The sequence below is a fragment of the Rhinolophus ferrumequinum genome, chromosome 10 (genome assembly GCF_004115265.2).
Source record: "Rhinolophus ferrumequinum isolate MPI-CBG mRhiFer1 chromosome 10, mRhiFer1_v1.p, whole genome shotgun sequence".
NCBI classification, from domain to species: Eukaryota; Metazoa; Chordata; class Mammalia; order Chiroptera; family Rhinolophidae; genus Rhinolophus; species Rhinolophus ferrumequinum.
Window position 1 is genome coordinate 10731760 of NC_046293.1, and position 26665 is coordinate 10758424.

At 47.4% G+C, this 26665-nt stretch overlaps 2 protein-coding genes across 2 annotated transcripts in view; both read right to left on the reverse strand.

Annotated features, from left to right (window-relative positions):
• Nucleotides 1-10253: 10253 nt before the first annotated feature.
• APOL5 (apolipoprotein L5) lies at nt 10254-11097 on the reverse strand (the record flags this gene model as incomplete). Its single annotated transcript, XM_033116724.1, is given in 5 exon segments — nt 10254-10606; nt 10609-10683; nt 10686-10777; nt 10779-10887; nt 10890-11097. Coding segments are annotated over 5 exon segments (837 nt in total), but the record flags the coding sequence as incomplete, so codon positions are not given.
• Nucleotides 11098-11100: 3 nt separating this feature from the next.
• APOL6 (apolipoprotein L6) overlaps nt 11101-26665 on the reverse strand; it is a 33479-nt gene continuing 17914 nt past the window's right edge. Inside the window, exons 4-8 of the mRNA XM_033116725.1 lie at nt 19111-19278; nt 17914-17965; nt 15343-15454; nt 12103-12161; nt 11101-11189 (exon numbers count right to left, since the gene is read on the reverse strand). Of these exons, the coding sequence (XP_032972616.1) occupies nt 11101-11189; nt 12103-12161; nt 15343-15454; nt 17914-17965; nt 19111-19278 (480 nt within the window). The remainder of the gene's footprint in view (nt 11190-12102; nt 12162-15342; nt 15455-17913; nt 17966-19110; nt 19279-26665) is intronic.

The following is a 26665-nucleotide window of genomic DNA, read 5'->3' on the forward strand; positions in this document are numbered from 1 at the left end:
CCAAAGGTGCCACGGAGACACGGACGGGAACACACAGCCAGAGATAGGCCAGGCACGGACACAGGACGTGCTTCTGAGAGTGAACCCCACTCTTCATCCCCGAAGATTGCATGTAAAATGCAGGCTGACTCTAAGACGGGTCAGAAAGGTGGTTCCTGGCCTCGGGCTCCCATTTCTGTGTCGCCATCCATGGTCCTTGGACTGTGCCCTCACTCTCCATGCTCCCGAGCTGCCAGTGGCTGTTGTGATGCCACCAATGACATGCTTTTTGGTTCGCAGAAGACTGGATTCTAGGCTTCTATTTCTCCCTGGGCCATAGCAAACGGTGGACTCTTGGTCAAGTCCCTACCTGTCTGCCCCACAGCGTCCCCCTCTGTGGGATGTGCAGGTAGAGCAGATATTCTGTGGGGTCCCCCCTGACGCTGAATGCTGATTCCATATTGTTAGTAATGGCACACATCTCTCCAGGTGAAAATCAGGTCGAGAGAAATGCTCAGTCCCAGGAGTGGGACAGTCCGGTCATGCATTCCCACCAAGCGTGTGTCTTCTCCATGGAGCAAAATTCCTTCTCCTCGGCAAATAAAAGCCCTGTAAGAAGCCTCGGGGGCAATGATGCCAATGCTTTGACCACGTGGCATCAAAAGCTGGCACCACCCAGTAGCTTGTCTGGAAAAGGACGCATCAGTTTTGGAAACTACCTGATCTTCGAGGCCGTACATTGGAGGTTCTCAACCAAACGTGTAAATCAGAATCACCATTTACAAACTGAGCTGCGTGCCCAGAAGTTCTGACTCAGCCGACCTGGTGAGGGCTGGGCGTCTGGATTTTGTAAAGACGCCGAAGGTGCCGCTAAACGTGCACTCTGGCTGGAAACCGGCACAGTAGGTGATTTTGGATCCTACCATCTCTGAAGCTGGAGGCTTCCAGAAGTCTCCTGAGAGAGAAAGAATGGAAAAGCTCATTACGAAAGGCTGGCATTGATGTCTTAGCGTTGGTTCATTGTCACAAACGTACCACACTGGTGCGGGTTGGGGGAGGGGGCGTGTAAGAACATTGTACTTCCCACTTATTTTGCTCTAAAGCTGCTCTGTAAAAGAAAGACGTAACTACAAAGAAAATGCAGCGAAGGGGCGCAGGTCCATTGTCACAGGGTCAGCGGCCAGCTGCATTCAAGGGCCACGGCTCTGTGCATCTCATCCAGATCGCTCTTCCTAAACAGTTGTTCTCAGATGGTCTCCTGATCTGGAAGAGCTTCTGTTGTCAGTGAGCAAAATTCTGAGCTCCTTAGCCAGGCATCGAAGACACCTTCCAGTTCTGGCCTCAGACCAGCTTTCCAGGCTTAGAATCAACAACAATGAACCCAAACTGAAAGAGACCTTACAGGTCACCCCCACAACCTCCGTGAAGGCAGGAAGTTGGTCTTGTTCACCACCACGAGCTATGACATGACCGAGGTCCCCTAAAGCAGGGACCTAGAATGCGGTCTGACTCAAGGTGAGTGCGCACGGTCCCCTCCCCCACCTAAATCCTCCCGTGCTTTTCAGCTTTTCACGCTAACTCCTGACTCCTGCCATGCCGTCCCTCCCGTCGTCCACCTCTTCCCGCTCAAGGCCGGTTCTCCGTAAACATCCCCAGCAAGCTCCAGCCCCGCCATCGCTCTTGCCTCTGAGCTCTCTGGCAGACTTTATTCCTACCGCACTCAGCTTTGTGCTGCATCATTTTGAATTCCTTGAGTCCAGGACTGTGCTTCGTGCAGCCCTGTCTCCAGGCCAGATGCGGACCTGGAGCTCCCAGCATCCCTCAGGATCCATGGAGGCTCCAGGCCCGCCGTGGGCACCGGGCCTATGGTTCCTCCCAGCAGGGCCCTGTGTGGTTCTCACTCCATTGACGTGAGTGTAGATCCACTTGCTCCACAGAAGATGGCGCTCCTGAGCCAGACAAGGAGAGGATGTGCCCGCGAAAACCCACCCCCTTCAAGCCGGTCAGCTCCTCTGCCCTGAGAAGCAGTATTTGTTGAAGTATTTAAGAGTGTGGGCTCTAGAGCCAGCTTGTCTGGATTTGAAATCTGGCCCACCACTTCCTCCGGCAAGTCGCTTAGCACGCCTCAGTATTTTCTTCTGTAAAATGGGGGTATTAATAGTCCCTACTTTACGCAGGGTCGAGGTAAGGATTTAAAAAGTTAATATGTGTCACATGCTTAGAAATATATGGCAGAGAATAAATGCTCAATAAGAGTTTGCTTTATTATTATCATCACTATTGTTATCGCTGCTATTTATTAGGAGTGCAATCCACAGGCTCCAGGACTCTGGACCACCATCCCAGGCTCCAAGGACAGGACAGCAACCGGGCTTGGACCTTAAGTCTCAACGTGCCCTTCACCACCCAGTTACAATTGATCAACTCCTTTATTCCCTGTGCTGCCCACTTCCTTGGGAAACTGAGGCACAGAGAGGTCGTAGAGTTAGTTCATGTGTGGAGGAAGTAGTGGAGCCTGGACTGAGACCAGGAAGAACGAGCGGTTTTGTTCATGTTGTGCCCCAGGCCTTGCATGGGGCCCGGCACACAGTGGCCACTGGGCTGCCATCAACCTTTCTTCACCGAATGGAGGTGATTTCATTCCTTGCTCCAGTGCTTACTCTCCATCTGTCCTTAGAGTCAAAGCCCTGACTTGCAGAGTTGAGTGTATGCCTTGGAGGTCAGGTAGCCCAGCATTCTGTTTCATCAATAGGAGCAATGGGCCGAGAGAGGCAAAGAAAGGACCACACGGCCAGATGTCGGCAGTGACACACCTGAGGAGCCTCTCTTGTCCACATGCTGTCTTGCTGGGCTTTGAGCATCTTTGCCGGATGGAAAGAACAGAAACATAGAATGGCCTTTCCAGAGAAATGGTAAGTTCTCCGAAGTCTGCGGCTTGGGCTTTTCTGTCTTTCGTGCCAGCTCCCGGGTCCTGCTCCAGAGTGCTGTTCACTGGGGAACATTTAATAAATGCTTCCCGAGTGTCCTTCTCCAAGCAGAGCCCCGGCCGAGTGAACGCCACATACCAGGGATGGTGTCAGGTGCCTTCACATGTGAGACCTCGTTTGATTTCCACCATATTCTTGAGCTGTTATTTTTGTCTCCATTTTGTAGATGAGAAAACAGACTCAGTGAGGCCAGCCTTGCCCAACTCCACAAATAGAAATGGCTGAGAGTCCACATGGAGCCAGGGATTGACTGAGGAGTGATACAGAGAGAACTGGACTGCAGGGGCAGAAGGAGCCCAGGCGAAGAGAGATGGGTGGCGAGCTCTGTGGGGGCCGGTGGGCAGAGGGCTGCCCAGCTCCAGGCCCAGCTGGCCACTGGCCTCTCCCGAGGCTAAGAGTAAGCCCTCTGTCCAACCCCTCACTTGAGCTCCCTTGAGGGGCCATCTGGCTCTGCAACAGGCAGGGGGCAGGTGTGAAAAGTACTCTCAGAATCACCATCGCCCCTTGGTTCCTTTTGGGTTCTGGAAATGACTTCCCTGCTCACAGATGGCAATTTCCCATTTTGAAAGCCAGGATTCTAGATACTCAAAAGTTGTGTCTCTTGGAACATTAAGACAAAAAGTCAGCAAACTTTCTGTAAAGTGCCAGATAGTAAATATTTTAGGGTTTTCAGACCACACGGTCTGTCACTTCTCTGCCATTGTAGCAGGAAAGCAACCAGAGATGGCACATACATGAATGGGCATGGCTGTGTTCCAATAAAACTTTATTTACAAAAACAGCTGGTGGGCCACATTTGGCCCATGGACTGTGATTTGCTGAGCCTTGCTTTAGACAAATCACAAGGCTCCAGAAATCTCTAGAAGAGTTGAGGTCAATGCTCATGAGAAAAATCCTCCAGACCGAATGTGACAACTAATTTTGGTATACATGTGCAAGTGTGAAAAACACTAAATCTCTCAATAATTTTTTAAAGTAAGCGATGCCAGAATCGGCTCCCTTATACAAACTTAACATACCTGCTTTAGGCCTACAAACACAGACATAGACAAATTCCAGCCCTACCCCTCCCTGGTGGTACGACCTTGAGAAAGTTACTAGCCTCTTGGACCCCCGTTTCCTAATTGGGATAATTAACCAAGGCAGTGAAAGGTAGTGGTTAAGAGCAAGGAGTCAGGAGTCAGAGGATTCCAAGTTCAGTCCCTGTGCTACCACCTGCTAACTGGTTGACCTTGAACAATTAATGTCTTTATGCCTTAGATTCCTCACCTATAAAATGGAGATAATATGTGCACCTACTGTAGTAGCAAATTGCAACGGTGAAATAGGACAATATGTGTAGAGCACTTCACACAGTGTATAGAAAAGTGCTAAGTAATAATTATGTGCCATTGTTATTTGATAAAGTTGGTAATGCATTTAGCAGAGTTCCTAGTACAGAGTAACCATCAGTGAATAGTTCTTCCCTTTATGGGGGGCGGGGTGGGCAGGGATCAGAGAGATTCTGGGTGCGTACAAGGATTCCTCAGATTGGGAAGGTTGGAATGAACCTTATTCCTGATAGGGAACAGCACAGAAGATTCCCCAGGACTGTCCTTCCTCAACTATACGTGTGAAGAATGAGAAGTTACCTATAGAATGTCATAGATCAGATTTTAATTGCTAAATTGATATGTTTCTAAAAACCACGTCACCAGGGTGTGGGGAAAATAGGATGAGTTGACCCAGAGGTACAGGCAGGTACGTAGAGTCTAGAGATGGGCTTCCAGTCCAGCTTGCCATCCAACCTGGGCACTAGGCACTGAAAAGTAGGGGGCAGACCCGGGGCATCGCCACCACCATCTCTTCATTATTGGATCATGCCCATCATCACAGTGTTTCTTCTATCTTTTTTTTTTTTTCCTTTCTTGACCTCACTCCCTGCCCCCCTCCCACCTGCTGCCCCATTTTTCTGGAAGTCTCTTCAGGAAAACTCCTCAAAAGCTTTACCTGTACTAAGTCTCCAATGTCTTTCTTTTCTCTCTTAACCCCTCTCTAGTCAAGCTTCTTGTCCTCGACCACTGCGCCATAACTGCTCTCGTCAAGGTCACCAGTGGCCACCATATTGCTAAATCAGGTCAACGCTCAAATCCCATCGTCATTGACCTCACAGGCCTTGAGTCTCTTCACGTGGCTTCCTGGACTCCCCTGGGTCCCCTCCAACCTCGGTGGCTGCTCCTCGGTCTGCTTTGAGGTTTTCTCCACGTCTCCTCATCCTTTTCAAACCAGGGTGCTGACCTCGTACATTTGTTCTTTTGTGCCTAGGCTCACTTTTTTGATAATCCTGTCCACTCTTATGATTTTAAATATGATCTATTTACAGATTTGTGTCTGTCACCAATGTGTTGTTGGAGACCCAACATCTTGAATCTAGATTTATCTATTTCACCATCTACTCAACATTGCCACTTGCATGTCTGTGGGGCATCTGTCCAAACTGAGCTCCTTGTGATGTCCTCCTATCCCCGCCGGGACCCCAAACCTGCCCATTTCAGGTAATGGCAACTTGATGGGGTCAGTTGTTTCGGCTAAAACCTTGGCATTATCCTGCCTCTTCTTTTCCTCCCACACCACAGCTCCAGTCCGTGAGCAAATCTTTGGCTCTACCTCCAGAATATACCCAGAATCTGACCCTTTCTCATCACCTCTACGTTACCACAGTGGTTCGAGCCCCTGTCCTCTCTCCAAAGATTGTTTCAGTAACTTGCTAAGTGGTATCCCTGTGATAGCTTTGCCCCTATACTCTCTTCTCAACACAACAGTGATGCTGTTAAAATCTACGTTAGATTCTGTCACTCCTCTGCTTGACATCTGCCCATGTTTTCCCATCTCAGTCAGAGTAAAAGCCAAAATCCTGCCATAGCCTGTTTGGCCCTGCACATTTTGGCCTCCAGTTGCCTCTCTGACCTCATCTCCTATCCTCCCTTCGGGGTCCCCAAGCCATTACCCCTCTCCTGGCACACCAGCCTGCCTGCAGCTCCCTAAACATGCCAAACTTGTTGCCTTTGCCAGCCCTCTGTCTGGAATGCTCTTCCAGATATCCTGACTGGCCCCCTCACCACCTTCACAGCTTTGCTCAGCTAGGAGGCTCTCAGAGACTTTTCCTGATGATCCTATTTAAAATTGCATTCTTTTCCACCTACACTCCGTGTCCCCCTTCCCAGACTTATTTTTCTCCCTAATATCCACCACTTTATATTACACTGTAGAAATATACTGTATAATTTATTATGTTTCTTGTCTGTCTCTCCCACCACCACCATGAGAATATAAACCCCACAAAGGCAGGAATTTGTTGTATTCACTGCTTTGCCCCCAGTGACTTTCACGTGGTAGGTGTTCAAGCAGCATCTGGATGGATGGATGGATGATGGACGGATGGATGGATGGATGGATGGATGATGGACGGGTGGATGATGGATGGATGGGTGGATGATGGATGATGGACGGATGGATGGATGGATGGTTGATGGATGGATGGATGTATGGATGGATGATGGACGGATGGATGGATGGATGGATGGATGGATGATGGATGATGGACGGATGGATGGATGGGTGGATGGATGATGGATGGATGGATATTATGTTAATGAGGTGATTTGGGAAAGCACCTAGGATGGCGGCTGCTTGCCAGGAGAACCACCTGTGTGATTAGGGGTTGGAACTTTCAGTCCCACTCCCTGGCTTCCGGGGAGGGTAGAGGGGCTGGAGTTTGAATCAATCCCCAATGGCCAATGAGTTCGTCAATCATGCCTATGTCATGAAGCCTTCCTTAAAAAAAAACAAAAAGAGGGGGTTTGGTGAGCTTCCAGATGGGGGAACCAGCATGCTCCCACGTGCTACCAGGCCAGTCCCAAGCTCCATGAGAACAAACGCTCCTTTGTTTAGGAACTCGCTCTATGGATCTCTTCACTGGCTATTGATTCGTATCCTTTAATATCTTTTGTAATAAATCAGTCATCTAGTGAGTAAGTGGTTCTAGCGAGCTGTTCTAGGAAATTAATCAGATCTAAGGAGGGGCCATGGGAACCTCTGGTCTGTAGCCAGTTGGTCAGAAGCACAGTTCACAAACCGGACTCGTGGTTAGTGTCTGAGCGGAGGTGTCTTGTAGGATGAAATGCTGAATTGGTGGAATCTGACGCTATGTCTGGGTAGACAGCGTCTGAGTTGAGTTGACTTCTCAGACACCTTCTTGGTGCTAAAGAATTCCTTGGTGTGGAGACACACACACACACACACACACACACACACGTGAGAATTGGGTCCGGGACAAAAGACTCGGCTTCCTTGGTTGTCAGCCACGGCTAACATCATGGGAATGGTGATTTGGGAACACACCCTCGTCCTTCTCCCACTGCGGCTTCATTCAGTGGTGAGGCGGAGACTACTCATTCCAGGGATGAAGAAGCTAAACGAAGACCAGCAGACTGAGTGGGTCCTCTTTTTAAAAAACTCTTTAATTTTGATGTAAATACTTATTATCTATTCTTTCCATTTTATAAAACAGTAATTCACTTGAAAATACAGAAAGGCAGAAAGAAGAAGGGAACAGTAACCACAAGCTTGAGCAATGAACTCCCATGCACAGCGTGACTATAACCAGAGGTGGGGGGGGGGCCAGGTGAGAAGGGGTGGGAGGGGTAGCAGAGCATAGCTTATTTTAAAGTAAAGGGTTTCTTTTTCTTTTTTTCATTTTAATTATAAATGTATTATGTCGTTATATGCAATTTGGAAAATATACGCGTTCTAAACGTGTCCCAGGCCTCAGTTTAAATGGACATGAATATTTAGGTCATTTTGTAATCTAACCCCATCTATCCACACAGAAACTCTGGTCTCTTGCAAATCTGCTCCCGTCCCAGGTATTTCTAGAGTCCCAGGGGTTATCGCGAACGATTGCAGGTCTCCTTCTATCATCACGGTTGGTGCATCGTTGCAAGCAGAAGTGTTCCTACCCCGAGTTTTCTTAATTGAAGACTTGCATTCTGCCTCTGCTAAACCAAGGTTCCACAGAGACAGCTTGACCAACTAGGACAAAAGGAAAAGGAAGTAGTTTACTCACTTCTGTGGCATGACTGGGATCTCACAGCGGGTTCGCTTGAGCACCCAGCTATCTCAGGGCTGGGCGAGGTAGTTCTCTCACTCTACACCCTCAGCCCGTCTGTCTGGTTCACATCTTGGCCTGGCCTGACGCCTGGCACAGAGGTGACCAGTAATACTTGTGCACTGACTAACTTGCTAAATGGCCCCTCTGGCTGGATATGCACTCAGGCAACATGCAGAGGGACCGACCAGGGAGGTGACTGTAAAGGCACAAGCTCGGAAAGCCCACGTCCAGTCAGTGGGGCAGAAACGGGGGCACCAGCAGGGGCTCTCTCCCCTCCCCCCACAGCCTACCCACCCTAGGGGTAAGTGCACCTGTTCGGGGCTCCCACAGCACCCTGTCCTCCGCATGTCATACCATTACCTCTCCTCCTTGTTAATGGCTTATGGGGGTCTGGCCCCTTTCTGAGCCCCAAGTGCCATTAGACTCTTTTTCTCACCATGACCTCAGTTCCCTGCAGGGGCCTGGCCTAAGCCTGTGCTCTAAGACAGGCAAAGGAAAACGCAGGCGAGACCCTTTAGAATAAGAACCTTAGTGTCTCATAGCTCATCCCCCCACAGCCCCCAAAATCTGCCCCTGGTTACTAAGAAGCTAGAATATGTGCCCACAGTGGAAAAGCAGATTGCTGCAGTGGAGTAAGAAGAGAGCTCCTCACACCATAAAGCAGTGTTCCCAAACCCGGCTTCACAACAGAATTACTTGGAGATCCTTTAAAACTCCTGAAGTCTGGGTCCCACCCCAGGTCAATGAAATCACTGTCCCTGGAGGTAGGACCCACCCCCTCATCAGTGTGTTTTTAAGCTTCCCAGGTGATTCCAACATACAGGTCTGACAGTTAAGTTTGTCAACTTGTTGCCGTGATGTTGCTAACCTTTTGTTGATATCAGAGGGATTGTTCATTATGAATTTGTACCAACTGGACAAACAGTTAACCAAGGTTACCATTTGGAAGTGCTGAACAGGCTGCGTGAAAAAGTTAGACGGCCTGAACTTTTCACCAGCAATTCATGGCTCTTGCATCACGACAATGCACCAGCTCACACGGCACTGTCTGTGAGGGAGTTTTTAGCCAGTAAACAAATAACTGTATTGGAACACCCTCCCTACTCACCTGATCTGGCCCCCAATGACTTCTTTCTTTACCTGAAGACAAAGGAAATATTGAAAGGAAGACATTTTGATGATATTCAGGACATCAAGTGTAATACGACGACAGCCCTGATGGCCATTACAGAAAAAGAGTTCCAAAATTGCTTTGAAGGATGGACTGGGTGCTGGCGTCGGTGCATAGCTTCCCAAGGGGAATACTTCGAAGGTGACCATAGTGTATTCAGCAATGAGGTGTGTAGTGCTTTTTCTCGGATGAGTTCGCGAACTTAATTGTCAGACCTCGTACAGACAAGATTGGAAACTTCCTTAACCCTTGGCCCCTGTTACAGGCCTCACTTCATTAAAATCTGTCCAATGAATGAATGAAATGAATGAATGAATTTCGGAGCCTCACAAAGTCTTCTGTCCCTTTCCAGGGTCTCAGGCAGGAGCCGTGCTACCCAGTCCCACCCTACAGCCTCTGTAGAATTAAGGAGGGATTTTGAAATTCTCCTTCATTTTCCTGGTAGTCGTTTTCATTTCATTTTTTACATCTTGATATTTAATGTCTCTCAATAAGACAGTCTAGAAATAGAAACTATTTTTCAAATACAAATCCTTTCCCAACTCCTTTGAAATGTCACCTTTGTCATAAAATGGCACACTCACGTCATTCAACACATATTTCTGGCACACCTGCTACGTGCCAAGCACTGCTAGATGCTGGGGACACGTCCCTGCCCGCCCAGAGGCTGCAGTCTCCAGGAAGACAGACAGTAACACCCGCACAAACCAACACGGAATTTCAAAAATGTGTGGTCAGCATGTTGAGAGAAAAGCATGGGATGCAGGAAATAACAGGAAGGACCGAATTTAAGTGAGGGGTATGGGAAGTGCTCTCTGAAAAAGGGCAGTTGTGCTGTGTATCCATCTGTGCCTGCCTCGTGATCACCCCCGCGGTCAGCAGGGCAGCTTTGTGAAGACCATGCCCCTATCTGTCCTGCCCCCGTCCTACCTCCTGGTTCAGTAATGGGCTCCTCTGTGGCCCTGCCTCAGGGTGGCCAGCTCTGGAGCTCAGTCAGCTGGCCCAGCTCCTCCTCCAGCTCCCAGGCGAGCATCCTAAGTTCCTCCGCGGTCTCTGCCCTCGCCCGTTCCTCCAGGTGTGTCCAGTTCCGCAGGAAGCTATTCACATCTTGCACAAGTAAGAAGCTCACCCCAGCAGCTCCCACCAGCCGGGCACTGGTGGTCATGGTCAGAGTTGGGCCTTCAACAGCTCTCTGCACCCCTCTGGCTCTCCAGAAGGGCACGGGGCCTATGGTCACAAAATTCCTGACCATCGCCATGAAGCCAGAGTTGGCTTGGGCCATCCTGTAGGCACGAAGTTGCCTGATTCTCCTGACACATCAACACCCTGAACACAAACCCTAGCAACTCTGACCTCAGGCAAGTTTGTTCCTCCAACAGTGTTGCTGGAAGAGCCACCAGTCTGCCAGCTCTCTCTCTTGCTGCCGAATTGCTTCTATTTTCCAAGACATTCGTCAAAATGTTGGTGACAGCAGCCGCTGCCCCCAGGCCCAGCTGCTAAGAGCATCAGACTCCCTCTTCCCGTCACAGGTGCCAGGGCGAAACCCACAACGGTCATGACCGCAGACACAGCACCTGAGCCGTTGGCGACCAGGCTGGCCCTGTGAGCAGCTTGTGGGTTTTGTCAGCGTGGTCTGCGATGGTGTTAAGTTCTTTGATAATCTTTTTCAGCTTGTACTTATAGAAGAGAAAATATAAGAGAAATAGTTCATCCTTGGACAGATTTTCTTCCAGCACGAACTCTTTCTCACATTTCATCAGCTCTTCAAACAGGATGTTGTCCAGCCTCAGACCGGGAAAGTCTACATCACGTGATCACTGTTGCACCTCTGGGGCAGGCTCACCTGTGAGGCTAAAACCTTCTAGGTCATCTGAGTTCTTGAACACATTCAGGGGACAGGGCCCTGGGAATGGAGGTACAAGTGGGGAGCAGCATGACAGAGGGTCGCTTGCCGGGCCTGCACCCCTAGGTAGCCGTGTGTTCATGGCCGGAGCGCAGCAAATGCAACCCCACTGCTCGTCAGACTGGCTTACCAGTCCACGCACTGTCTGTGGATACCGAAATGATGGATAAAACCCAACTGAAAAGCATTACTGACTTTTGTCACCCAATCTTTTCTCAGCAAATATATACCTTATACATAATTTGTACGTATGTAACGGATTGTGAGCAATTCTATTTTGGGAGATAGAGTACTACGAGCCTCGTGAGAACACGCCTCAGTTTTCATGTTTAAAGGGGAATCTGGAAACGGTGTTTGCTTCTGGGGAAGGGAGCTGGAGAGCTGGGGGAGAAGGTTTCAGGGAGACATACTGTTTACTGTTTGCCCCTTTGTTCCTAAGTTTTGTATCATGTGCATGTGTTAGACTCCCCCCCACACACACACACAAAATTAATAAAATAAGCTATACTTCTAAAGAAAAAGGCGGGGGGCCTCCAATGAGACACCCAAATATCATCTCTCTGATAAGGGAGGATTCGTTGTTTGTTGTTTAGTTTGACAGTGTTGTGTATTTTGGAAACTGAAAGTAGATTTCTAACAAAAGGGTGGTCAGGCTTAGAAACAACAGGTTCTACTCTGTTCATTTTTAACAGGCAAGTAGGAGAAATGTATAGTCTTGAGAAAAGGTGACAAAGAAGAAAAAATGCACAACTGAGAAAATTCTCTCCATTAACTCAAGTTTTCCATGTATTTTGGAGGAAAAAAACACCATTATTTAATTTTCTTGTGGAATCGATTTGGTCCCACTCCTGGAACACCAGAGTTCTACCGGGTCTTTGTTCGAGAATCACTGTTTTAAGTAAATTTGTCTTACAGGGTCTGGGGTTTCCGAAGTCGACACCATTGGATTGTGTGGGTGCTGCGGTCAACTTCCTACAGCACGAAACAGGGTCTGACTTGTATGGCCTTTGTGCCTGGCTTCCAAACAGCACCCACAATGAACTGGGCGTGGGTTTAAGGGTATTGGACAGGGGGGCTCGTAGGAAAACTCTATTGACACCAAGCTACCCCGAGGCCTCAAAGGAGCTGTTGACAACAGCTTTGGAGTCTTCTGTTCTCTGGGCAAAGCCAGGAGCAGCCTCGGGTCGACCAGCCAACTGACCCCACCCAAGGGAAGCAGGAGGGGCCTTCTGACATCCTTCCCTGTCGTCAAGTCACTCTTAAAAACAGGCTTAGTCAGAGTTTTCTTTGGGACATCTCCGTACACCTTGGAGTTCAGCCTCCCTCCAACCTAAATCTTAGAGCTGTAGGACGTTAGGCCTGGAAGGTTCACCAAGGTCATCCAGTACATAGAGGGCAAAGGGGTGCCAACCCCCCTGCCATTGTTGGGAAAGGTGTCTAGAGCATTGTCGCAAGAAGAGTTGAGAGGGTGCATCTTTCAGAAAGAATGTTGCAGTTGACCTCATGCTTTCTGTAGGGCCGGCACAGAAGATGCGGGAGTCTGCCACATTGTCACCATGAGTCCTGCCCCCTTTCACAGAGGAGAAAGCTGGCCCCAAGGGCCACGTGACTTACCCTAGATTACAATCCAGTTAGTGATGGAATTCGGGAGAGAACCTAGGATGCCAGCTTCCCAGAAGCCTCTAGTCGACCTCACCCCCCAAGCAAGGAAGCACCATCTCTTTGCCTTCAGCAAAGGAGGGAAGGTCAGCCCGTGCACAGGCACGCGGGAAGGGACCTGACTCAGTCCCAGTTCATCAGCCAGCAGCAACTGTGAAGGATGTTGTTTTGCACTGTCTCGGGATTAACGGGAGCTGTGGGGCGGGATCTAAGGAGGGAAGAAGGCCGGGTCACAGTGAAGGGATGGCTGGGCCCAGGACATGGGCACAGAGAATGGCTTGCTCCTGACCGGAAAGGGCAGGAAACTCCGATTGGCATGACTTCTGCAGATTTTATCATTTAAGAGTTTGGGGTAGCACTGAAACTCATTTTACGGAAACTTCTAGATACTTTGGCAAGAGTAAGTACAGCTTCTGTCGAGCAGCAGACTCTATTACGAGTAGACTGCCTCAGCTGAGCTCCGTGGGCGAGCCTGGGACGGCCAGGCGAAGGTGGTGGAAAGCCACGTCCCAGAGGTGGCATCTCAAGGCAAAACGTGGAAGAATATGATCTTGATTTCTCCAAAGTATTGTAATGTGATGTAGGGCCAAGGAAACATTCTGGAAGGAGCTACAGCAAACATGCTACTTTCACAATAAAAACCAATCAAATAAAAACAACTTAATAATGAAGCATCTTCATTTCTCATTCTTTTCTCATGATAAAATCTCCAACGTGTACAGTAAGGCATGCAGTGCATGGTACACTGCCGAGCACATAGAAAGACAAGCAAAGTCAGGCAAATTAATGTCGTTAAATATTAATATTGTCATCTTTTAAAAATTTACATGTGACGAGTTTTTCTGACCTGTTATTTTGGCCATTTGCGTTATTTTTATTTCAGGATATCTGTTGTAGGCAGAAAATTATTCAAATCTGATTTTTACCCTATTTGATACTCTTTACGTATGGATGCTCTTAATATTAATTATTATTATTTATTGATATCATTGTTCCACTTTGATTTGAGTCACATTATCTTAGGAATTCCGCTTTTTATTTCTTTGCTCTCTTTTTATATTCTACGCAGACTGGCATCATGAATAGGTGACATGGTGAGTGGTTTAGAGCGGTGCCCGGCATAGTTCCTCGAAGGTAGAAACGTCTTTGCTTTCTTATCTATACTGTAGCTGGTAAGTGACAGGTACTGGGGACACATTAGAATAGGGCTCATAGTTCCTGACACTAAGTTCTTTATGTTTAAAATCATGGCTGACTGTCTCCCCTAGCTGGCCTGGAATACATCTTGGGGAGATGACTCTACTTCATTTTGCAGGCGGGGTTAAGGGGTGAGTGACGGGACTAAGGCACAACAAAGCAGAGTGAAACGGGATGTTGGGGTGGGGAGACCCGGCACATGCGCAGTAGTGCTGGATCTCCATGAGATGGGTTCTTCGCTTCCTTCCGGTTTTAGTAAATACTCTCGGAGCCTTTTGTGATTTATACCTAGGATTAGAGGTAAAATAGAACGCTGACTTGTGTGTTATCACTTCACTAATCATCATGTTTCACATTCCATCACATTTCTGGAGTTAAGAATGTATCTTCTGTTGAGAAAGCTCAGAATATCACACTCTCTGGGAAGAAGAAAGAACCATCCTTCTTGCCTCGCTTTGCCTCACTGTTCCCAAAGACAGCATCCTACTCATCTGATTGGTTTAGACGCCCCGACACTGAGGGGACACATCGAGTACAGGCTGGTCACCCTCTGTCCAAGGATTGCACACAAATGCATGTAGTCCCCTCCTCTCTCTGTGTCCTCTCTCCTCACGTGAGAAGCGATGAACTGGCCTGAGCTCGTCCATCTTGCCCCCTCATCTGTCCTCAGTTGGACACTCTCGTGTATCTGCTGGAGGCCAGAGTGCTCCTGAGATTTGGGTTTTGTTTAGAGGGAGGGAGAGGCTCTCTTAGATTAAACCACATTATTAAATCCATTTTGCCAGAGGACTCTGCTCTGGAGATCCAGGCTCAAGCCAGGAAAGGGAGAGACACTGCCCTGCTTTTCTGTTGCATTGTCTCTTGTGCTAATGTCTCCGTCAAAGACCACTGAGTGTGGCTGGACCAAGGCCAAGTTCAGGTAATATGAGCATCCTGATAGTACGAACAGATGATGAACTCCTAACTGACCACAAAGCCTGAGAGTGGCAGGGCCCAGAGGTTGTACCACAAATGTTGTATCTTGATCTGAATAGATGTTCTGATGTGGGGTTCACAAAATGTGGTTGCTGTAGCCGAGGGACCCAGGATGAGATACCTCTAATTGTAGGAGGAGTGTGAACAGGGTCTCCCGGGAAATAGGGCAGGGGTGGGACTTAAGACCCTCCCCTTCACTTTAGGAACTGGGATCACCCACATTCAGGGCCCTGAGTCACTTCCCAATCTCCAGTGTCACCCATTGTAGGTCGAGACAGTGCATGGTGGTCAAAAGAATTTGCCAAGGAAAGAGGAGGGTTACCTGAGTTGGTTCCAGCTGGTGCTGTGATCATGGTGCCTCTGGGGGCTCGTTGGCTCTTCTGTCTCTACAGGTGACAATGGCTCCTGGGCCAGAAGAGGTGCAGCTTCACCTCCTAAAAAAAAAAAAAAAAAGAACAGACCCCCACAGTCATTCAAAGAGGCAGTGGCTTCATCTAGAGCTGAGACGTAGAGACTCAGACCTGGGAATTCGTTATCCTGTGTAACCCGCGGGAAACAATGAGCTTAGAGGAGGGAAGACAGCTGAGGCTGGAACCCTGGGAAATGCCAACAGCAGGTAGGAAATTGAGGTATAAAAGGAATCCTTTAAAGACTGTCAGAGGAAGTTGCCCATGAGGTAGGAGAAGCAGAGGGAGGAAACTAAAAGTCCCTTTCTTCTGATGTCAAGTCCGGTCCCTATCCACGTTATAATAGGATGATGTTCGGAACAGTCTGTGTGGACTTCCGATGTGACGATGAATGGATCAAGTTAGCAGTTTCTCTTCTCCTGGCAATTATCCTAGAGCAATTCAAAATGATACAAGCACCATCTATTAGAAACTAGGTAAAATAGATTAAAAGGATGTCTAAGGCGGTGGGGGTGAGCTTTAATGAGGAAAAGGGGAAAGGGTGCTGGTAATTGCAGATTCCAGGAAAAGTCAGCGATGACTACAGATTTCAGGGGAAAAAATGCCTCTCTTCAAGGGGCGGGGCATTCACAAAGTACAAAGCTAAAATCTCTTTTTCAAAATAGAGTAAAAAAATAAAAATAAATAGTCAGAATAAGGTGTACCATTGGCCCTACGTCTGGGTTGGTTCCAAGAAACAGTGGAGACAGGATTCCATGAGGAAACCTCGTGAGACAAGTCCTGTTTGTAGGAGGCAGTTTGTTCTTGAGACAGAGGAGAAAGAATCTGCCTCTAAACAGTCTGAAAGCTGGCAAATCGCTTTGCCTAGGGAGGTAAAGGCTAAACCCTGAAGTAGAAGGTCCCAGAGCAGGAGGAAAAGTTGTGCTTGCCCAGAACACAGCCCTGGCTTCTTCTTTATTTGAATCTCCCACAAAAAGCTAATCCATGCAAGAAAGCAACCAACACAATGTCTACACAAAAAAATAACAATAACGACAGAAAACACAACCAACCCAAATGAAAATAAATGGGCAAAGGACTTGAATAAGCATTTCCTCCAAAGAAAATATACAAATGGCCAAGAAGCGTATGAAAAGGTGCCCCACATTACAGAATTGCAAATCAAAACCACAATGAGATATCACCTCAGACCTGTTAGGGTGGCTATTACCAAAACAAAAACAAATAAAAAAACCCAGAAAATAACAGGTGTTGCTGAGGTTGTGGAGAAATTGAAACCCTTGTGCATTGCTGGTGAGCATGAAAAATGGTGCAGCCACTGCCAATAGTATGGCAGTTACTAAAAAAATTAAAAATAGAACTACCGTATGATCCAGCAATTCCACTTTTGGTTGTATACCCAAAAGAATTGAAAATAGGGTCTAGAACAGATATTTGTACATCCATGGTCATAGCATTATTCACAATAGCTAAAAGGTGAAAAGAATCCACATGTCCATTATGGATGAGTGGCTACATAAAATGTGGCATATACATACAACGAAATATTATTTAGCCTTAAGAAAGAATGAAATTCTGACAATGCTACAACATGGATGAACCATGAAGACATTATACTGACTGTTAAAAACAAAAATTGAAGAAGACAATTTAGGTGATACAGATAAACTTTACAACACTCCATGAAGTGGACAGTCTCTGCATTCGGAGAACTGCAAAATTCGGTGAAAGGCAATGTCGTGCGGGGCGGCCTGCGGGATCGCTGGTCCCGCTCTCCACTCCACATAAGAATGCAGGACATGGTGAGGCTAAAAAGGAACACCCACGGAGCCATAGATACGGGAGTCATGCCACTATATTCTCGCTGGCGGCTGGGTTGGAGACACAGGGAGCAGGAGCCACACTGTCTGCAACCCGCCGTCCTAACTGCAATCCGTGCTTGCCAGCCACCATCTACTTGCTAGCCCCCATTTTCTGTTAGCGTAGCCACAACAGTTACATTAGTGGCCAATGGCTCACTGGTTACAGCTGACAGCCAACTAGTCACAGCTGATGGCCATCCAATCACAGTTGATGGCCATTTACTACCTGAGTGAGCACCTTTCCACGTGAGGGAGAGAGCCTGGAAACTGCACTCCTGGCTGTGTCCCCACAGGCAAGATACTTTAATAGGGTAAAAAACAAAGAACAAAGAAGAAGCAAATAGAACAAACCTGATTAGCTGGAACCACACCACGTCATGTGGGGTGAGGAGGCCCAGAGCTCGCCCGGCGTTTGGCAGCTCACTGACAGGGTACACTGCATCTCTGGCCAAGCAGAGCATTTACAGGAACACGAAACTTATCTGATTTTCGGTTTCTTGACACCGCACCTGGGTCAGAATGAGTTCTATCTTGGTCCAGGAAAGTGATTTCAACATAACTAAGTGAGATAAGCCAGTCACAAAAGACAAATCCTGTGCGATTCCGCTTACATGTGGTACCTACCTGGAGGAGTCAGATTCATAGACACAGAAAGTAGGCGGGTGGTGCCCCGGCGCTGAGGGACTTGGGGAGTTAGTGTTTAACGGGTACAGTCTCAGTTCAGGAAGACGAAAAACTTCTGCAGATGTGCGGTGGTGATGGTGGCCCAACACTGGGAACGTGCATGATGCCACTGCCCTGGACACTTAGAAGTGGCTAAAACGGTCAATGTTACGTTATATATGTTTTCCCACATTAAAAAATATATATCACCGGGGGTAGCCAGTTAGCTCAGTTGGTTAGAGCGTGGTGCTAGTAACACCAAGGTTGCCGGTTCTATCTCCATGGGCCACTGTGAGCTGCGCTCTCCTTAAAAAACAAAACAAAACAAATTATATATATATACATATATATGTGTGTGTGTGAATATATATATATTCACCAGACAAAAAGGAAGACAGTAACAACAAGAAGAAAAACAAATGACAGACAAAGAACAGTCACCTGAAAAGCGTTGCCAAAAAGCTGATGAAAACTGTGAACAATTATTTGGCAATTAATTTTTTAAAAGTCAGTGATCGGAACAAATCTGAGGGCTCAAGGAAGACAGCAGGAGGAAATGAAATGGAAACTGGTGAAGCTTAGGAAACAAGACGAGAAAAATAAAGCTGGCACAACAATAAATGCTTATTGGAATTCATACAAGCGAAAAGAGACACTATTTTTTAAAAAGGAACACTAAAGACGGAAATGAAGAAAGTGAGCAAAATGAAATGAAAACAAAGTGCTGAAAAAAATTGGCAAAAATCCATGGAATAAAACGTGCTAATGTATGCTAGTTGGAATCCCCAAGGAAGAAAAATGAAAAATATGAACAGAACCAGAAGCAGCACCTACAAAACCTGTACGGAGAGCGATCTTCAGAGCATCTGTGAGTGTGTATGTGTGTATGACAAGTTTGTCATTTTCATGTCCCAGGATATTTTTTTGGCAGGCTATTTGGGCATGCTTGTTGTTGGGTCCTCTGAACCGGATGTGTGCCTCACATAAGCTCTCCCATGGTTTTAGAATTCAGATACCCAAACTGTGGCTTCGCCCAGGTAAGGGTGGTAGATTTTATAAATAATAATTTTTAAAGAGCATTGGAGGCAGAGATGTTTGCTGAGGGGCTCCAGGCCAAAGCTGTAAACAGGACCCTGCCCACTGGGGTGCAAAACTCACCAGGTGGAGGGGGCTGCTGCTGACCTCACTGGGCATCCAATGGGCAGAAGCCTCGTTGGGGGAAAGCCTCAGCTTCCCCATGGAGTTCCCGTGGTGCTCACCCGCAAGTGCCTCTGGGATGATGTGGAACTCGCAGGAGGTGATTCCCTCTGGTGTTCCACCTGATGGCTGAGCACGGTAGGAACGAGGAAAGGAGTTTACACCTGAACCTCCTCTTGCTGCAAGGTGCCCTCCTGTCCTGAGCGGGACTGGCTGTCAAAGTAGCAGTCACACACGTTTGTGTCTTTCCACAATGTCAGACAATATTTATTAGAATAAAGCCATGTATCTAGACCTACTGACTCAGTTTCCCACAGACATTAACCAAGGCTCCGGTCAGAGCATAGCCTCCAATAGTCGAGGTAGAGCGGTTTCACACAAGAAGGTCACACAGATTTGTAAGCAATAGGGTTAGGCAAGGCAAACAGTCTTATAAAAGAAGGATGAGAGAGAGAGTCCCTTCGGTGCTGGGGTATGTTAGGGTCGGGTGTCAGGCCAGGCTGGTGAGACGGTCAGGAGGCGAGGCTTCAAGCGCTCTGTCTGGGACGCGTGCACATGGGGCTGTCAGCTCATCAGCTGAGGCTTGAGCAATGAGCCGTCAGAGAGCTCTGATTTTAGGCTCAAGACTGGGGGGCGGGGGGGTGCACCCATCTGCAGTCCGATAAAGCCATCCAGATGGTCACGCTCCACCCTGCGTGCGAAGTTATCTGGTTAGGGCGCAGACTGGGTCCGCCTTTCCCTGGATGCTCTGGCATCACTGTCCGTTTGTGACTGACATAGCTATCGGAATGATTGTATATCGGAATGTATTCATAATGAATGCTCTATACACCTCCACTGACACAGCTTAACATGAAGCCAGCTGGCAAGGGAGAACCGCCAGGTGAGTCCAGCTCCAAAAGCGCCCGCCATGCTCTCCAGGGTGGGCTTGAGGCTGAGACGCGGTAACTTCGTAACTGACACAGGGACAAAATCTGAATGGTTGTTGTGGGGACAGAGTCCCAGGGAGCAGTTTCCAGGCTCTCGGCCGTGGGGAGGTGCTGGCTCGGGTAGTGAATGACCATCAACTGTGATTGGTTGGCCATCAGCTGTAACCAGTTAACCGATTGGCTACTGATGGAACTGCGGGGCTGCGTTGATTGGTTGGTTGGTTGGCAGGCAGAGAAGTGAATGGCAGACTGCAGATCGTGTGGCTACTACTGCGTGTGTCTCGCTGAGCCTCCAGTGAGACTACAGTGGTATGACTCCCCTACCTAGGGCTCCGTGGGTGTTCCCTTTTGACCTCGCCACATCCTGCGTTATGTGGGGAGCGGGAGCTGAGACCCCGCAGGCCGCCCTGCAGGACAAATGGCGCAGGGAGCGGGATCTCCCGCTCGGACAGTTGTGAATCCGGGTGAAGGCATACAGGGGTTCTTTTTACTAGTCCGGAGCTCTTCTGTATGTTTGGGATTTTTCCTAAGTTTAAAAACTTAAATAAAAGGACCCCTGTAGCTGGAACTGGACAAAATAAGTCTTTGGGGAGGATGATTTTTCAGACTAAAAATAGCACTGGACTCTAAAAAGAGAATTTGATGCTTTTGGACTTTAAAAGATTTTGAGTTCTTTGAACTTTTAACTCATGAGGGCAGCATGATTTGATTTCAGATTCATTCCTTTAAACTTTGATTTGCAAGGAGATCGAATTTCAGTATGTCTCCCAGGGAAATTGTCAATGGAAGGGAGTTTATAGGGAACAAGGGGTTTCTTCTCACTGGCCTTTTACCATTGGGACTGCCTTGATGCTAAATCTTGATCTGATTGCAAAATCTCTGAAGAGCTATATTGGACATGGCTTGATATCATTTGGGATGGGGAATGGGAGAAGAAAGTAAACTTTCAACTCTGGGGTTCATGTTTTGGTCTGACCTGTTCCAGAACCTCTTGATGTCAAACTTTACACTGCCCAACAGTAGACCCAGGATGACTCAGACAGCAAACGTGACCAGTACTGAGCGAGCAGCTGGGTGAGACTGAGAGCAGGGCCATTTTGCTAGATGGGTGATTGCCACCTGCTGACCATGGACTTCACAGTTAAGTTCAATGCATTATTTAAGAAAGGTTAGAAGTATTAGAAGGACCCCTGCTCCTCTTTCCCTACTCCTCTTTCCGTAGGGAGGAATTCCCTCCAAGTAACACTCCTGACCTCACTCCATTCTCTTGCTTACCAGCTCCAAGGAAGCATGAGCAAGTTACATGGTGGGCAAGTTCGCGGGAAGGAGCTGACATTAATCTGGGAACTGCTGGCCTTCTGAGAGTACTCGGGATGCTGTGTTCCTAAGCTTCACAGGGCTGGCCTGACGTTGTCCAGTACTGCACATGGCAGGAGGCTAAAACCATCTAATTCAGGAGTGAAGTATTAGCAAGTCAACTTGATCAACCAACCCAAAGCCACCTTCTCTAACAACTTTAACCAAGCTGATACTTTCATCTCCACCTGCCTGCTTCCCGGTCCCTTTCTTCAGTGGCTTTGAACTTGGGTGGGAGAAAAGGGGTGTTATTGATTAGCCCCCCCACCCCCCACTTATCATTGAAATTATCTTCCTCTTTTTAATTTTATTGTCTCCATTAGTGTTGTCCAGAAGAACCATGATGCAAACCGCAGATGTAACTACATTTTCTAGTCACATTATATTTTATTTAATGCAATATGTCCAAAATGTTATCATTTCAACATGTGATCAATTAAAAATTATTAATTAGCTATTTTATATGTTTGTTCCTATCACGTCTTTGAAATCTAGTGTGTATTTTACACTTACTGCACATCTTAAATAGGATTCACCACATTTCAAGTGGTGGCTATTATACTGAACAGTACTGGTCTACATGTTCTTGCCTGTCAAAGAAAGGAAGGCCGGTGTCCACGTAATTCTGTGTAGCTGTACTAGAACTATGAGTTAAGGCTGTCTCTCCCTTCTTCCCCGTCCCCCCAACATACACCTTTTTCATTTTCTTGAGAGACCAAGAAAGGGTTCAAATTGCTTTCCAATATACTGTCCCCCAGATGGCTACTTCTTTGAATGTAACATTGAGTATTGACCGAAACACAATGACCTTTTGGTTGAAAGTTAGCTTTTAGACCCAAAGGAGTGTGATTGATGGGTGACAACAGCTTGCATTTCATCACAAATTCATGGGCCACCTGGATCTCATGGTTGGTAAGGGTGGCCCCGGACGAGCCAGAATGACACAGGTAGGCTCCTGGAGACCACCCACAGCTAGTTAGGTGCTAATAAATCTGGATCAGTAGAGTTTCCCAGCCTTCATTGGGGTCTGTCCCCCCCAACCCCAGTCATCCTGGGATTCAGCTTGATGACTGAGGTCCCTAATTTCGGTAGGGCAGGTCATGAGCAGGACTGCGACCACCTGTTTGCTGTTGTCACAGACCTCAGCATGGGCAGGACAAATTCACTGGCCACTTTGGAAGGCCCGACACTTTGGAAAAGCCTTGAACTTGTGTTGGTTGTGATATCAAGGGGCATCTGAGAGCTGAGAGCTCCATTTTCATTGGGACACGTGAATATGTGGGTCTTCCTCATCTTAATAAAATCCAGATTACATCTCAGAACTCCTGGTCTGGTTCACCATGGTGGACGGGACTGCACCACCTCAGGGGCACCCATGGAGAATCCCACTCAACCCAAAAGGGAGAGAACAGTGGTGGGGGTTGGGTTGCCCCAATTAGCAGGAGAGTTAAGGGGCTTCGCTTGGCAAGGAGTACACAGATTGAACTAGTGGGGAGCTATAAGGAGATGAAGGCATCTGCTCACCAGAATTCCAGGTGGTGTAGGAGATGGTGCTTCGGAGAAGACCAGAGAGCAGCTTGGCATTGAAGGCATTGCAGGGAGGGAGAGGGCAGGAGAGCTGCTTGGGCTATGATTCAGGAAGGGAGTACGGGGCCAGAACATGGGGGGCAAGGAAATAACAGTTTGGGAGCTTCTGTCCTGATGGAAGAAAGTCTGAGAATGAGAAAAGCAGGCAACCAGGGACGATATTGGCTCAAACACTTTATTAAGGATTTGAATTTCACTCCCAGACTTCCATTTCTGTGAGCAGGGCACTACAGCTCTGCGCCCAGGTGGAGTGGCTTTCACTCAGGTTACACGTATTTCATGGCTGAAGAAACCACAACTCAGAAAGGGGACCAGGCAAATAAGCATCAGAGATAAGTCTCACATCTCCATTCTCTGATTCATTCTTCTTTTTTTTCCAGACAGTCCACAAAACAAACAAAACTCCAAGCTTAATAACTATTTTGTGCCACGCATTATTATTGAAAATGTTTATTCAGAACTTTAAGGGTGCTCATATACCAAGAGAACAATATTAAATGTGGAAAAAGCTATTTATTTACAGTTGTGCTCATGAAAAAATTAAAACAGGAAAGGAGAGCAACAAAAGCAGGAAGCACATGGCCCAGGCATGGGATTACAACTATTTAAAACCCCTAAATCATAAGATTTATAAAACGAAGACTGGCAGGCTGTCGTTCAAAAGGTTAATAGTGGCACTCTTTCCCCCCCACTTTTTACCTCTTTCCCAAATTTCCTGTTTTACTATTGTAATGTAAGGGGAATAGACTCCTACTTTTTCTTCATGAGGTCATTCTTTATTTTAGGTATCCCACTTTAGGGACTCTATTTTAAGAAAAGAATTTTAATAATAACACAGCAAGATTTTGGCACATGGTTATTTATTTTACCACTATGTATAGTAAGAAATTTGAAATGATCTAAATATTTCAGAAAGGGGAGGGACATCCAGTGTTGTTTTTCATCTAGCATCTCTCTCTGTCCACAGACCATATAGTTCCCTAGCAACCAACAGGCAGGCATAGGCAAGTGATCCAGTCCTGACCAATCAGAGTGGGTCCCTGGGATTTGCCCCGCCCCTTTCCAGATGGGAGGGGGCACACCTGGGGGCTGTTGGGGACATCTTTCCTGCAGGTGGCGGAAGCCTGTCTGAGAAATGAAAAGACAGAGGCCTGATGACATCACTTTTAGCCTCTAGCTCCAGACACACCTGAAGCCCACTTTTTAAGTACATAAGACAGTAAGTTCCTTTTTCTGCATAAGCCAGTTTGAGGTGGCTATGAGAGTGATGACTGATATGTGTCTAATTAAAAGATTATACATACAGTCAAGAATATTTTACAACCTAAAAAAACAATGTCTATAAAAATGAAGTAAAACATTGAATGGTAGAAAATATTGCTATGTGAAAACAGCAAAAGGGAAAATTATAGATCTGTAGGCAAATGAGGGCATTGAGCATGAGGAGGAAACTCAGTGGGTTGCAGAAAAAAATATATATTTTATAATGCAGGGTCCCCAGCAGGCAATCTAATGACAACTACTTAAAGTTAGTACTTTAACACCCAAAGCAAGAAAAGTGCAGGAAGAAAATTCAATGCCAAATTACCAACAGTTGTCACCCTTGATTGTGCATTATTTCTTTCCCTATCTTTCACGTTCCTGAATTTGGAGGAAAAAATGCATTTAATGTCATTACTTTCCAAATAGCAGCTAAAAAAACAAACAAAAAAAACATGCGTTTAGGATTGGTGAACAGGGAGGAATGGCGGCAGCGAGGCAGACTTCTTGACTTCTCCAGAACCTACGACAAAAGGAACATCTGTAACCCATCAAAGGACTCTCTGCTCATCACACAGAACAGCTAAGAGACTCGTAGAAGGATTACTTGAAGGTGGGCAAATTGGGTGAGCAGGGGAAGAGGGAAGGGAGTGGAGTGGAGACACAGCAAGCATCTGCGGCTGCGGAGATGCAGGGGATCCCAGGACGGAACAGAGACCACAAAAGCCAGGAGGTGGGCTCTTTCCCTGCGTCCCACAGCTGATCTCTCCCGCCGAGGGGGCAGCATATCCAGCATTTGGGGCAGAAACCTCAGCTGAGACCTCCAGCTGGGCTTTAGGTTGGACAAATGATATAAACGCCATACCTGGGCCCCTCCCCCCACTCTTCCAATCCTACCCCAGCCCTTCCAGAGACTCAAACTGGCCCTTGAACTGAGGAGTAATGCCAGATTACAGAGGAGCTGTAGCCTCAGGATCTGGGAAGACACGGCTTGCAGCTCTGACCCAGGGAAGAGGCTGGGAAGTGTGTGATTCTGCTGGGCTGGGAGAGAGGAGACTCCCCCACTCCCAACCCCCACTTTTTCTGGCCTGCCAGAAGAGAGTGACACTGCTGGGCTGGGAGAGAGAAGACCCCTCCATCTCCAGCCCCCATCCTTTCTGGCCTGCCTAGGGCAGGGCAATTACAACTGCGGAGACACTCCCAGGGATCAGCAGTAGGTAGCATATGCAGCTCTGGGCTTTCAGCAGCTCAGAAATCTCCCACCCTCCACATACACACACACACACACACACACACACACACACACACACAGAAGAAGTGCCCTAAGACTCAGGAGACCTGGGCACAGGGCTAGTGGTGCTACTCTCCGTGCGCATATGTGCAGGCAAGAGCAGAAACTGCACTGACTTTGTAAAAACTACCATCCAGACCCCATAACCCCAGTCATCTAAAACTGCAGTCCCAAGGTTACACTGGGCACCAGGTGACCAGCTCTGCCTGCACAAGACGCAGAGGACTCTTCGGTACAGCAGAGGACAACCTGGAGATTACTTGGTGGGCTTAAGCCAAGACTGGCACTGCTTTTTTTTGTTTTTGTATATTTGATATTTTTGCCTGTGTTGAGTGTGGGTTATCAGTTATTTACATGTGAATGTATTTCGTTTTTTCTTTGTTGTTGTTGTGCTTGGTGATTTGCTTCTTCTGAAATTGCCCTACACCAGGGCCCAGCTCAAGAGGCACAAGATTCAACACACCCAGAGGCCAACTCCAGACCAAACCAGAGTATTACCGGGTTTGACCTACAAGTGACACATCCAGAGGGAATTCTCTGCAGGCACAAGAGCTCATAGAGGCCAAACCACATTTAAGTGGTCAACCCTCACGCAGCAGAACACCCTGCGGTGGGGAGAGCCAAGTCTCACAACTAGTCAGCCTAGTACTCAATCCCTCCTACTCACAAGCTAAAAGCAATTAAAGATCAACTTTAACAGGACAATATACACAACACAAGAGTCATCTTTGGAGCACACGCAGAGGAGAAGAAGGAAGTGGTGCAAGTCAAATATAAAGGACACATACTACATAAGATAACCCAGCAAAAACTAAGAACCCTAGGGCATTTACCTAATACATCGAATCAAACACAGAGAGTCAGTCAGAATGGGGAAACAAAGAAACATGTCCCAAATAAAAGAACAGAAGAAACCTTCAGAATTGGAACCAAATGACACAGAGGTAACCAACCTATCAGAGTCAGAGTTCAGAACACTGATGATAAGAATGTTTAAGGAGCTTAGTGATGACATAAAGAAGGATAGAGAAATCATAATGAACAACCAGTTAGAACTAAAGAATACAATAACTGAAATAAAGAACACACTTTA